General features: G+C 42.5%; 1 protein-coding gene across 1 annotated transcript in view; it reads right to left on the reverse strand.

Annotated features, from left to right (window-relative positions):
* TRIO (trio Rho guanine nucleotide exchange factor) overlaps positions 1–13,897 on the reverse strand; it is a 235,899-nt gene that overhangs the window by 121,364 nt on the left and 100,638 nt on the right. The window contains exons 16-20 of the mRNA XM_003789545.3: positions 12,202–12,393; positions 11,623–11,772; positions 7,783–7,897; positions 4,401–4,516; positions 2,330–2,452 (exon numbers count right to left, since the gene is read on the reverse strand). Coding sequence (XP_003789593.1) covers positions 2,330–2,452; positions 4,401–4,516; positions 7,783–7,897; positions 11,623–11,772; positions 12,202–12,393 — 696 coding nt within the window. The remainder of the gene's footprint in view (positions 1–2,329; positions 2,453–4,400; positions 4,517–7,782; positions 7,898–11,622; positions 11,773–12,201; positions 12,394–13,897) is intronic.

The following is a 13,897-nucleotide window of genomic DNA, read 5'->3' on the forward strand; positions in this document are numbered from 1 at the left end:
AGTAAGGAGGTGGCTTCTAAACTTCAATGTGTGCAAAAATCACGTCAAAGCGCAGGCCTCACTCCCAGGGAGATTAAGTCACTGCGTCTGGGGTGAGGACAGCAATCTGCTTCTAAATAACACCAGTGACTTGGTGCAGGTGGTGCTTGCATGGCCCTTAGTAAAATCACCACAATAACAGCTGCAAAAGAATCGAGCCCAGTCTCAGTAAGATGGTGAAGAGAGAGTTTTGTTTAGCCTTGTAGCTTTATTTCCATTAACACTAAAACTGGCATAGTATTAACTACTGTAACAATTGCATTGGAAGACTGCCCAGTTAGAGCTAAGAATTCTGTACATAGTAAAAGAAAAATGGTTTCTGAGAAGACACAAAGACAGGGAGATGGAAGGCAAGCATCTCATCATCAAAAGCATTTCATCTCTTCATCAAAAAGCCAAATGACATCCCCAAACACTAAAGCAGGTGCTTTTGGTTTAAGAGAGGCAGCCAGAAACCAAAGAAAACTATTGCTAAGAAGGGAGAATGTGAGGGGAGTTGTTTCCAACACCTACCGATCCCTCCTAGTGTAGCTGACTCCGCATGCCCAAAGAAACGATTCTACATATTTGGAAAACAGGGCAGACATCACCTGTAATTTTAGATGTTTCTTATATGATGCAAAATTAAAAATAAAGCCTATGACTGACTAATTTTCCAATAACCATACCCCAAAGTTGAGGAAAAGGAACATTTAGGAGTAATGGAAAAATAATTCTCTCATACACTTTCTTGGTGGAACAGGCTTCCATGTCATTCGCACAGACACTTGCACGTCATATTTCATGGGCCCAGCCCCTGGCGCACGGCCCTGGGTGGGCTGCGAGGCCCAACCCTACCACCTGCGGGGCAGAGCTGAGGTGAAACAGGGAAGCTTAGCTCTGCCTTCCAGTGCATGTCAGGCATTTTCTTAATACCTTTATGATCCAGTGATGTTCAAAGAAACAAATACAGGGTCATATGATGCATGCAAAGACTGTGATTTAATATCTCAACATTAACAAAAATGAAAACAGCCCTAAGATGTGGTCTATCTGGAGCGGGAGAAGCCCCCAGGTCAGGCCTCCTGACCCCCCCCCCTCCACCCGCAGTGCTTGCTTGGGAGTTGGGGGCAGAGAGAGGCAGAGAATAGTAGGAGGCGGCAAAAAATGGTTACAGAAAACATAAAAATGTACAAATAAACATAATACAATGTAGTCGTTCTCATTCTAAATTCCTCCTTGATATATTTTCAAAGCCAGAGTAAGGGTCACACAAGATACACAATCTGGCTACTTCATAGAAACACTTCTTTTTAACCCCAAATTTTACCGAGCTTAATCATTTACTTCCTACACTTCAAGATGAACTAATTGTCTGTTTTTTCTAAAAATTCAAATCCATCATCAACAACAGAGGTGCTTTTGAGAATATAAAAATGATATATCTCAAAAACTTTGAAAAAGAAAACCACCACAGGTTGAGAAGGAAACCCTGAAAGACTCTTAAAACGGTTCTGAGCTAAAAGGAAGAAGTGGTGTCTAGGTATATGTTTCAACTGGGAAAATATTCAAGTTCCTATGTGGATTCTTATGTGTTTCCTTAAATGTTCATATTTACTCATAAAGAGTATACTCTATAAAGATTTTATTGTACTTGAGTATTTGACTCTATTCTGATTTTTAGGAGAAAAGTAAAAATTACTCCATTTTTATAATCCCATGAACAACCATTAACAGAGATGCTGACATAAACTCTGCCAGCCATAAAACACAAACACCTTCCTGGCTGGACTGAGTGAGCGTAAGCAATGCTACTGGAACATTTCCCACCAACTAAAGGCAAGGGAAGAAACACCCAGACAATACAGAAGCTGAGATGGTAACAGCCCATACACTTTCACAAAATAGCAAGTACTCAGAAAATTCTTGGTCTGAAAAGCAAGAAAGAAATAGAGGAAGGGAATGATGAAAGGAAAAAAGAAAGTGTTTGGGGATATCACAGAGACAGATGGACACTGAGATCCCAGAGTCATCAGATCCCACAGATATCCCAGAGACAGATGGGGGGACGAAGGAGGGAGAGGACAGGGAGGGAACAGGTGTGAAGGGTGGTAGAAAGTGTCACTCAAGTGAATGTGAAACAACCCACTGGCTCATCCTGCTTCTCCACTGATTCCATGAATTATTACCTAAATGATATTTTTAAGAAATCCCCCCACTTTCCTAAAGTATTCCATTTTAGGTTATTTTGTTAGAGCCCAAGCTGACACACAGGCCACAGGATGGAAGTGCGGCACCTGGCTGGATTTACCTTTGCCGTTATCTGGAATTCCTCATGTTCTTTCAGTAGTTCCTGGGTGTGCTGTATGCTCGAACCTGTTGAGGTATGTGTGGAAAGGTAGAACTCTCCATTGTCATGGATCCATTCTAAAGCCTAGAGGGGGAAGAATGAAACAACCTTCTGTGAGAGGCCCAAACTTCTAGTACTTCATTTAAATGTCAAATCACAGCCAAGGTTGGCACGCATCAAGAAACACTCCCTCAAACAGAGACAAGTCTCTGAGTATCACAATTCCAAAATTTAAAAGACCTTCTAGAAAGTTATAATCGTGTCACTTATGTAGCAACAGTAAAAAGTTCAGCAGTTTCTTCTAACCATGAACCTCAAGGCACAATGAAAGGACAACAAACAAAACCACAACTAAGATCTTTTTTTTTCAAGGATATTGAGAAGATGTGGGCAAAGGGGTGGGTTTGAAAGTCTCACACAGCCAACTATCCAGACATTCATGTTACTGAAACTTTAGACCCTTACTGGGGCATTATAATGAAAAAAAGGAATAGAAAGCAGATGTGTATTTCCAGCTCTCAAATGTACAACTTTAGGTCTTTCTTCCTGCTCCTGCATCTAGCTGGAGCCCCACACTCACTTCCTTGCTTTTTGGGGGGTGTTCTGCTGAGGACCCTTCCACATCATGCATAAAATACACCAGTAGCAAGACACTGGCAGAGCCATGACCCCGCCTGGAGAAAGGGGCCAGCTACCTTAAGGCTGCAACAGAGTGGCAGTTCTAAGTGATATGTCTCAAGTTTTTAGACGGCAGCCAGCTTTTTCTTCTGTTTTTATATATCTGAAGTGAAAACAGACTTATTTAAATGTCTATCTCTAAAAGGCCCACGCTGAGCAAGAGAAGCACAACCAAGGGAAGTGTTTCCATCTGCCTTTGCAATGTCTCAGTTATCCACTCTCATCTTCTGGCCTGGGAACAGAAACAGGGCTGTCTCCACTAGATACATCACAACCTTTGTGGCATTTGAGCAGGAAAAAAATATAAGGAAAATTCAATGCCTATGAATGGCGGAGTCAGGACTGTAGACTCATGGCCTAGAACCCAGATTATCAAACCCTGGCAACTTCCCTGTCTGGCACGGGCCACCTACCTTGTGACTAGTATCAGCAAACTGGAGCAAATCTGCTCCCTAAGTGGGAAGCCTATGCTGAGGAAAATTTAACTTGTCTTGAGAATTTGAGGGACGCCTACTCTGGCAAGCGTATACCCCATCTTGAGGTGAATTCAGAAGATAGTCCAGGTCTGACTCAAGGTTAGGATGTGAGTCAACACTGAAAATAGCACAGACAGGCTCCAAGAGACCCGGGTCATTTATACAGAGGACATGAGACAGCTCACACCCAGCCCCCAGCCTGTAGTCTGGCCACACCCAAGTGTTTGCGGAATGTGCCTTTTCCTCCTGACCCCCAATTCAAGATGAACAGTCAATAATGGATTCTCATGCTACTACTAAGGGCAGAAAGAAATGATAAAAATCTTAATGTTGAAGAAAGAAGTCTCTCAGACTTTACAGTAAAACGATCTCTTCTGATTAATGATACAGGCAGCATTGGTCCCAAAATGACTAAAGGACTTCTCTGAATGTAGCCACTGGATATGGGAACATCTACTGACTATACTAAATTATCAGAAATTCTGTCACATTTCTTAATTTTAGCTCAATTTATCTAAAAATAAAACTTTGTCTTGTAAATACAATAAAAAACTCCTACCTATCATATTTACACAAGTACAGAAGCAAGATTCCAAAGTGAGTTTTCGGTCCTCGCCCTAATTATCCTTTGTACTTGCCTGCCTGAAACATGAAGGAAGGCGGCAGGAAAACTGTGGGTGCACCTGCCAAGGGGTGGGATCACCCCTTTTACCAGGTGATACACTTTCACCAGGCTGAGGGCTTTTCACAGTTTCTTTTTAAAACAAATTGTTAGTTTAAAGGCAGCATTGTTACATCAATAGGCAATGGTTTTGAGGTGGCTGATGCAGGGTGAACACGGCCAGCATGCTCCAGGTACCAAGTGCATGTGTGCTGACCTGCTTGGCGCTCCGCTCAAAGACCACGTACTGCTGACACTGGTCCAGCCGTCTCTTCCTCATGGTCCAGTAATGTAGTACCCTGTTCTCCCGTTGGAAGAGCTCGTTCAAGATATCTGAGAGAAGGAAGGAAAAGATGCATGTGGGTGCATGCCATTGCTAAAAACACCCAAACATTTTTCAGATTTTTTATTGCTTTCCTGTCCAAGGTTCTCAATGAGCATGTCAAGCAGACTTCTTCATTCTCTCATAATAAAGAGATCGCTGGAAATCTGTGGTCATCTGTAATGCCTCAGGTTAGCTGGGTTAGCAGGATATTCCCTGCGGGGGCAATTCAACAATTCAACAATGGCTGGAAAAACACCAACATTAGATATTTTGTTCAAGACCATTAAAACCTTCCTGGAGGTAAGAGTTTCTGTAAAGGTTAGGTTAAAATGGAATAGTACTAAAAAATGTCACAACCAAATAATAACCACCATAAAATATTACACAAATGAGAAAAGCATATACAAAATGCAGCTCACAAGTTTTAAAATATAAAGAAATACATTTAGCTTCATTCAAACAGCGAGACCATCTTTCACTGTTTTCCTGGGAAACACACTTCCTATCCTTTGTTGGAAAGAGTGAAAGAAACAGGCGACTATGACCCTACAGTACTGAGGAAGAAAACCCAGGACAACTCTCGCAGACGGCAATGTGGCAGCAGGAAGTGACAGGGAAAATGGGTAGGCCCGTGAGGTGCGCGTTTGGCTTTCAGAGCGACAGTGCTTACACGGGTACTCGACTCTCTGTGTACCAGGATGGTCCAGCACTGATGTGCGGGCTGCAACAGCAGAAAACAGGTAGCAAAGGATGACCCGTCAATTAGGGGACAGGTCAAACCAATTACCGAAGTGTTACAGTGTGCACTTAAAAGAGCTGACTTTAAACTCTGAAATGTAAAGATGATTAAGATATTACTAAGTCAAAGAAGCAAGTTGCAAGGGAATACAGCCCCATGTTTGTAAAATACAACGAACTGGGATGGGTGACTGGAATATACTTTTCTCTACATATTTCCATTTATATGCATAAGGTCCTGGCAGCGGTTACCAGTGGCAAAGGAATTAGGTAATTTGTATACACTTGTACACTTTGTGAATTTTTTACACTAAGTCTGTTCTACTCTAGAAGTTTATGAAACAAACAACTAAGGGCGGGGGGAACTCAAGACTGTAACTGCAAATCCTGTAAGTGGTTGTCAGAATACTTTATTACATTGGGAAACCTTATAGGTAGAAGTTTCCCACAGTATCTCTTGAGCTCCTGGCAGGCTGCGTGTCTGAGAAACAGCTTGAGAGCACCATTTACACACCAGCTCAGAGAACATGTTTTATTATCGTCACTGAAAAGGGGAACTAATTCAGTGAAAAAAATTAAGACTTGGAAATTTGAAGTCTGTCAAAAAACTAAGCTACCACTTAAATGGGACTCACACATAAAAATGAGTACGAACCGATGGTTTTTTCCTAGTGTTTCATTTCCACAGTCTCTGCCTGGGCCAGTGTTAACTTTCGGCAGCAAGCAGCAGACAGAGTGTAAAAACTGCCCTCTTGGTGACAGGGCCTCTGGAAGCCTCTGAGGGACCCTCTGCCCACCTAGTCTGACTCTTTGTGCCTTATTTTTTATGTCATTATCGTGGACTTACGGCGCTGGCTTGAGCATAAATCTTTGACCTCCAAGGAGAGTGCAAGAGAAACGGAACGTTTTCTATTTTACTTCTCCACAGTATCCGGCACTGTGATCGACAGCAGCAGATGCATGTCGAGGATCCAGTGAGTGAATAAATGAAATGTCCTTTCTCTTGTCCACAAAAGTACACGGGAAATGGTAGCTAAATGTGTCTTTATTTACAAAATATTCATCAGAAAGTTTTAAAGCGAGGTGGGTAACAAATAGAGAATATTTTATAAACATTTTCTAAAATTTTGTAATGAACATTTTGTAATTAAAGGTCCACTGAGCTACGATTTCCCCTTTTTACTATGTATAGTGACTTGAGGTGTGACTTTTGGGACACTCTGTAGCACAACCTAGAAAGGACCGTAACATCTTTGATCAGAGAAAACAGAATACACCCAAGAAACAAATGCAATATTGAGAGGTCGAAGAAAGGAAATTATTTTTATTGAAAATGAGCTAAGTAAACTGATTATGGAACAAATAATTTGCTGGCAATAAAGACTTATTTATGCAGGAAAAATGGCTGCTTTTGTGAGTTGGTCACTTGCTCAGAAGAAAAGCCCAAGAATCAATAAACCTGGCTCGGCTCCTATAGCTCAACCGGCTAAGGCGCCAGCCACGTACACCTAAGGTGGCGGGTTCGAATCCCCAGCCCGGACCCGCCAAACAACAATGACGGCTGCAACCAAAAAATAGCCGGGCGTTGTGGCGGGCGCCTGTAGTCCCAGCTACTTGGGAGGCGGAGGCAGGAGACTCGCTTGAGCCCAGGAGTTGGAGGTTGCTGTGAGTGTGATGCCACAGCACTCTGCCCAGGGGGACACCTTGAGGCTCTGTCTCAAAAAAAAAAAAAAAAGAATCAATAAACCTCCCTGCCAGAGGACTGCACCACCGTGATAGAAAATCACTCTGCGGTAACTGACAGATGAATCAGATGAATGGAGGAGAGAGTGTAAAAGTTTCTGCAATCACACTGTTTTTAAGAAAATGTGAGATGAATCACCTGTCAACTGATCGCCACAACTTTTTTCCTACACACGTCTACCGAGGCCGTGAGACCCTGGTCGAGGTAGTTACTCACTTTGCACTTAATCTTCCTCAGCTTCACCTTTCCATCCATTCCAAGCCTGTCAGTTACAGTTTCGCATACGCTCTAACACATCTTTTCCTATGCCTTACACACAGATACACAAACTTGGTTTCACAGATTTTTATACTCAAGTGATATGAAAGTATGTGATATTATTTTTGCTTTTATTAATTAACCATGCCTTAGGTATCAAAAATTGACAAAAGCAATAATACTGGTACACAATGAACTTTTAAAAATATGTCGCCTGTCGGTAACTCTGGTTTTCATTTTTTTTGCCTTATTTGTAATATTTTCATTCACTTTAACAAAATACCCAATGGCAATAAGTATCATCCTGAATCTGCTTTTTCTCTGTTTATATCCTTATATTTAATAAACTATCAAGCTATTCAATGCATTATCAGCCTAGAAATCTGTTTATTACTAAACTAAGATAATTAGGGAGGACTTTATTAACGCCAAATGGACATTTAAAGTGAAACCCTAGGTCCGGAGTTTAGCACACCGTGCGTGGAGCTCCTTCCAGCTTGAGGCCCCAACCTGCCCAGGCCCAGCCACACTCACTTTTCACTTGCTGCTCAGGGGCCTTGATGTGCGTCACCATCCCCGGCATGTTCACGCTGTTCCTGTGCAAGTACTTCAAGAAGACATCGGCGTTCCTCCTAGCAAGCGTGCACGCCTGAGAAAAGACAGAGAGCAAGTGAGGCTAATTTGACTTCCCAGCACACATATTTTGAGTACGCAGGGATGACAACATCACACAGCTAATAGATTATCTTTAAGTAAAATAGTTAGCTGGCCAAGTTGTAGTTCCTGGAAAATGCATAGGTTAAATACTATTTCAATTACAAAAGACTGTCCGGAAGCCTTGCTCTGAAGATGTCAGTTGCTATGCTGTAATATAAGCATGAAGATCCCCACTGGGCAGGACACTGAGGGCAGCCACTGGCCTAAGCCAGAGAGGAAGGGAAGCCCTGCCCCAGTCAAGCCTGAGACAATGGCATCCCTGTCCAGCACCCAGATCTCAGCCTTCTGAAAAACTCCAAGTCATAGGACCCACCCAAGCTGTACCTAGATTTCTACATAAAGGATAAACAGTAAAAACTTTCAGCTTTGGAGGCCATATAGTCCCTGTCTCCCTCATCACAACTACTCAACTCAACCATTGCAGATGAAGTAGCCACAGATGATATGTAAATGGACAGATGTGGTGGGACTGTGGTGGGAACCCCCAGTTCCTGGTTTCCAACACCGGTTCAAGCCATTGAGTTTGGGGTAGATTGTTACATGGTGCTACTGCGTAACAGGTTAATAGGTATTACCTGGCTATGTTTATATAGTAGGATAAACCAAGTAAGTAATTTCATGAGCATATTTTAAAGAAAGGGTTTTGTATTTATTGGTGGCAAATGTATCTGGAGACCACACTCTGGGCACGAGAGATGATCAGTACTATCGGGCTGGTCATTGTTTCTAGGCTTTTTCAGCCTAGGATAGATAGTAGATTGTGAGTCTCTACTCAACATCCTGGCATTTCAAGCTTTCATACCAAAGAGCAAGGAAGATGCTGAAGACCCCCATGGTTGCATGGAAAGGACATTTGAGTGACCTGCCTTGCAGGGGCTCCCACAGATGGGACAAGTAGACATTAAAAGAGAACTATATTTGTCTAAACACACCAAATACACTAAAATCCATGATGACAGGGAAAAAAAGTCATAAGCAGAGGTTGCTATGGCAGCAATTCATTATCCTGAAAACAGCAAATAAAAAGATCAAGGATTTGCTCTGTTTTTTCTGGAGAAACTATTTCAAACTAACCAAACAGATGAGGGAATAATTCTACCCAATCAAGGCTGAAGGGATGACAGAATTAGAATATCACCATTTTGCAACTTCTAATAAAACAGTATCACTACATCCTGCTAAACCCCCCGGGTGACAGGCTGGTGGGGAGTACACAGGGATGAATGGGACGTACCACATCAGGACTGATAATCCCCATTCAGAGACAGAAAAGAGAATCAGACGCTAGATGGCCTGAGCTAAGACATTAGGAAATACAGGAAGGGAGGCAAGGTGTTCTAAGCTCACCACACACACAGGCACACAGACATACCCTAAACACACACATGCACACATGTGTAAACACACACGCCACACACGGCCATACACACACTACACATATGTACACATGTGCATTCACACACATATATATCACACATATGTACACGAGAGTGCACACACACAAACCTGACTCCAACAGAAATCTGCAAGATCGCAGATTGTGCTAAATGACTCTACAGGATGCAATTATCAAGAGCCAGGACAGGGGAAATTTCACTGCATACACAGCCTATTTCTTCAATTAATAAACAGTAATAAAAAGGGGATGCTGTTTAGATTAAATGAGACTGACAAGTCACACCAAGCAAATCAATACGAGAACCTTGTTTGAATCCTGATTAAAACCGTGTGTAGGACAACTGGAAACATTCTAACAGTGCTAGACTTTAGGTAATAGTAATATTAAAGACTTACTGTTAATTTCAAATATATGACAATGGTACTGTGGTTATGTTTCAGAAAGGGAGAATTTAGTGTTTAGATACATACTGAAATATGTACAAATAAAATGATACAACGGCTAGAATTTAAAATAATCCTTTGCCCATAGGTTGATAACTAAAGCTGGGTAGGTTCTTTAACAATTCTCTCTGCCTTGTACATATCCTTAAATTTCCATAATAAACTTAAAAAATATCCTATACACGAATGTGACAAAACTATAGTTGAACAAAGGAATCCAAATAAGCCTGTGATTACAGATAGCATTTGACTTATAATGAGGTTATGTCCCAATAAACTTCATAAGCTGAAAATATTGTTGAGTCAAATGTACATTTAATGCACTTGATCTACCCAGCAACACAGCGCATCCTAGCTCATCGCAAACACGCTCAGAACATTTACATTAGCCTAGAGCTGGGCAAAATCAGCTGATGCAAAGGCAACACTATAATAAAGTGTTCACTATCTCGTGTAATTTACTGAATGATGCACTGAAAGTGAAAACAAGAATTGTTTAAGGCACCTGAAACCCACTTTCTACTGAAGTGAATTGCTTTCATGTTCTCTTACTGTTGAAAAATCTCAAGTCCAACCACTGTAAGTCAGGCACCATCTATGTTTTTGTTTAGATGTTTCACCTATATTATTTTCTTAATTACAGTAGCTAAGTAGTTTTCATTTTTCTCTTATACTAAACAGATTCCTGACAGAGGTAAATTATAATTCCAACTCCAAATCCTAAGGGTGGTCGGCCTTTAGTGAACTTCAGCAGCAGTAAGGAGCTGGGGGCAGGAGTTTCAAGGTCTCGTCCGACAGTTACAGTTAGTGACTATGGAAACAACCATGGTTTCTCACCTTGACTTACTTGAGACATTACCAGATATAATTTTCAAAGTTACAATTTATTCTCTCACACCGAATGACTCTGGGAGATAATCAACGTCAGAAACAAGAGAATTATTAAATGTAACAGGAACTGGGGTCAGAAGGGTCAGAACCCGCAGGAGCAATGAGAAAAAATAAGCTTCAGAACAACAAGGAAAAGTAAATACCAGGCCTCTTTTCAACAGGTCCTGAGGTGAAACCAGCAGAACTTTAGCAATTCTGAGTCTAAGAGCACAGCGTGAAAGCATCCAAACATTTGACCACTTTAAAAATCTGTTTCAAAGCACATCTGTGACTTATGTGTAACTAAATATGACATATTATAAAAATAGGACAAAACGTCTTGAAAAATTCCTTATTTAAAGCTTCACAGAACAAAAACTCCCAACCTAGTGGGCGTGTGATGGGATTTCTCTCCTAGGAAGTGTTTCCCGAGTAGGTGTTAGTGACGGATCCTGGGTGCCACGAGGCGCCCGTGCTTTGTGTCAACTCCACACTGTGTTTACACCTTTTCTGAGATGCAATCTTTATTCCAAAGGCTAAATTTCCAAAGGAAAATTATTTTAAGCTACAGGTATTATATTTCACCAAATCAATGAATCAATCAATGAATCAGTCAACCAATCAATCACTCTGTCTCCAGTATCATTTGGTATCACACATTTCTAGCTCTTTCTCTGTGAAAACTAGAAAGACAGCATAATTCACACATGAAAAAGATTTTACGATTTTCTTCCTTCAACTGACTTCTCGCTGATACAATGTTGCCCATCACTTTCCAAAACTGTGGGGTGTGGGGGACACCCTGGGAGGCCACGACTGTGCCATGCACAGGGGGCACCCAGGAACTGCATTCTGTAGGCATAGCCTACGACAGTCTAGGTGTGCGCCCCTCTGAGGGTCCACATGGCTCCGTGAGGCACCAGCGCCCACATGCCAGCCCCGTACCTTCAGGAATGCCTCCTTTTGCTCCAAGTGCTTGCTGATCATCGGGGTGACGTGGTCTGTCTCGGAATTAGGGCCCAGCTTGTCAGCTCCACCACACCAGTCTTCCTCTCGCTTGTACTCCTGTTCCAGGCTCTCGAGGACACTACACACCTGTGAGCAGGAGAACGTTTCTGGCTCAGATACGGCATCTTTGGGAAGGAAGCACTCTGAACTGGGCTCTGGGGATGAAGGTGCTGGTGGGAGGACCCAGGACAGCCATGGGTTCTGTCTGACTCAGGTGTGCCTTTCAGAACGAGACCATAACCAAGACCCAAATCCTGCCTCTCACTGATGTGTGTCAGGTCACACATTTAAATGAGAGGAAAGGAGGTATCGTCTTAGCTACTTTCCCACCTCTTATCCTTTGACACCTAAGGTAGCAAGAATAATTTTAATTCTGGAATGTCTTTTCCCTGCTTGACTTACAACTGACTAGTTCAATAATAACAGACATGTTACCAATGACTGAGTTGTCCAATAAAATTAGATCCACATAAAACGTCAGTGGGGAGCCCGAGTGAGGGGAATGGCTTCCTGCACCTGCTCCGACGTTTTGTAGAAGGCCACGGAGGCGTTGACGAGCTTGAGGCGGTCCTCCATCTTCAGCATGAGCTGCTGCCAGTGTGAGGCCACCTTCTCGGCACAGTCTCGGATCATGTCCATGTCGTAGTGGTTGGCCTGCAGCATGGCCTCTGCCTTCTGCTGCACCTGCAGTGCGCTCTGGTGCGTCTTCTAGCGAGGGAGCAGACAGGGGAAGGTTAGTTAACAGGGTGTTGCCCGTTGACTGGGAGGAACCAGGGTGGCTACAGTTACTCTGAGTGTCACCATTCTGTAGAAACAACTTCAGTTTATATGCACTCGCCAGGACCTTCTAAAAGCACAGTAGATAGTTTTGCAAAAAAGGATTTTATACCCCACAACAACTAAATGTATAAATTAGCTAATGGAGGATGAAATACAGACTTTCGAGATGGGTCTCGTTGGTGGGGTTCTAAGCTTGAGAAATAGCAGGAAAGACCCTTAGTAGACAAGAGTCTCCTAAAAAGCTATTGAAATGTCCCACGTTTATTACTCCTATGGATGCTTCTTATAACAGCCACGGAGATAAGTGATGAGAAGGTGGCCAGAATGAATACTTTCTTAAAATTTTTCATTTTCAACTTTAAACTCTGGGCTCCATGGAAAAATTATTTATTTATTTTTGTGGTTTTTGGCCAGGCTGGGTTTGAACCCTGCCCCCCCGACCTCTGGCATATGGGTCTGGCGCCCTACTCCTTTGAGCCACAGGCGCCACCCTCCATGGAAAAATTTTTAAGAAAATAATTAATGGAAAGTTGAAGATGAATCAACTGTTCTCTGGAGGTCATGCCATGTGATACATCTATGAAAATTATCTGGCAAGTTCACTGAGAATTTTGCTTGAGAGAGGGCAGGTTCTCTCCAGAGAAGAATTAGAACTTAGGGTGGGGCCTATGGAGAGTCAGGAGACCATAGGATCCCTGTGGACACAGACTGTCTTCTAAATAGTATAAAATCTTGCATCTTGTCCAAAAAAAGCGTGAATAATCCCATAAAATACTACAAACGATCCAGTCCCAGCCTTTATCTAGACATAACAACAATATTTGCAATTTAATTTCTACAAATCACTGGTGCAGTGTGCAGTTTTCAAAAGATGCCCAGAGTTTGAGCCTCACAAAGGGTGTTAATATATCCACTGGCAACAAGTAGTTGAAAATAAATTAATCCGGGGAATAAATTAGCAGTGACTTCTACAGCTTTCTTCTCTGGCTGACTGTGTAAGTATAGCAGGATGCAAGCTTTCTGGAATCAAACACTCTCTTTTCCTTGACTTTATCTTGTGACCACCAATCAGAAATAGCACTCATTCTCCTCTCTCCTGCCAAAAACCTAAAAATAATCAGTCTACACACTGAGAGTGGAATCTGGGCAGGCCTGGAACTGGCCCGAGTTGTTCTGCCACAGCTCTGGCATGGCACTGACGCCCGGGTCAACTTGAACAGTGCTGCTTTTAAGCAAGGGTGTGAGTTTTACTGTCAGCACTGTTTCCACATTGACAGTGAATTCATGAGGTGCACTTGGTCATGATAAGACACACCTTCCCCAGCTCTCTGCCTTGTAGAGGTTGGTAACAGTGGGAATGTGCCCCCAAGTCCAGCAAGACATAAAACCTCAGCTGAGACTCAATTCGGGCTCTGCTGGTCAGAGGTGCTCC

The sequence above is a fragment of the Otolemur garnettii genome, unplaced genomic scaffold (genome assembly GCF_000181295.1).
Source record: "Otolemur garnettii isolate 467f Iridium unplaced genomic scaffold, OtoGar3 scaffold00033, whole genome shotgun sequence".
NCBI classification, from domain to species: Eukaryota; Metazoa; Chordata; class Mammalia; order Primates; family Galagidae; genus Otolemur; species Otolemur garnettii.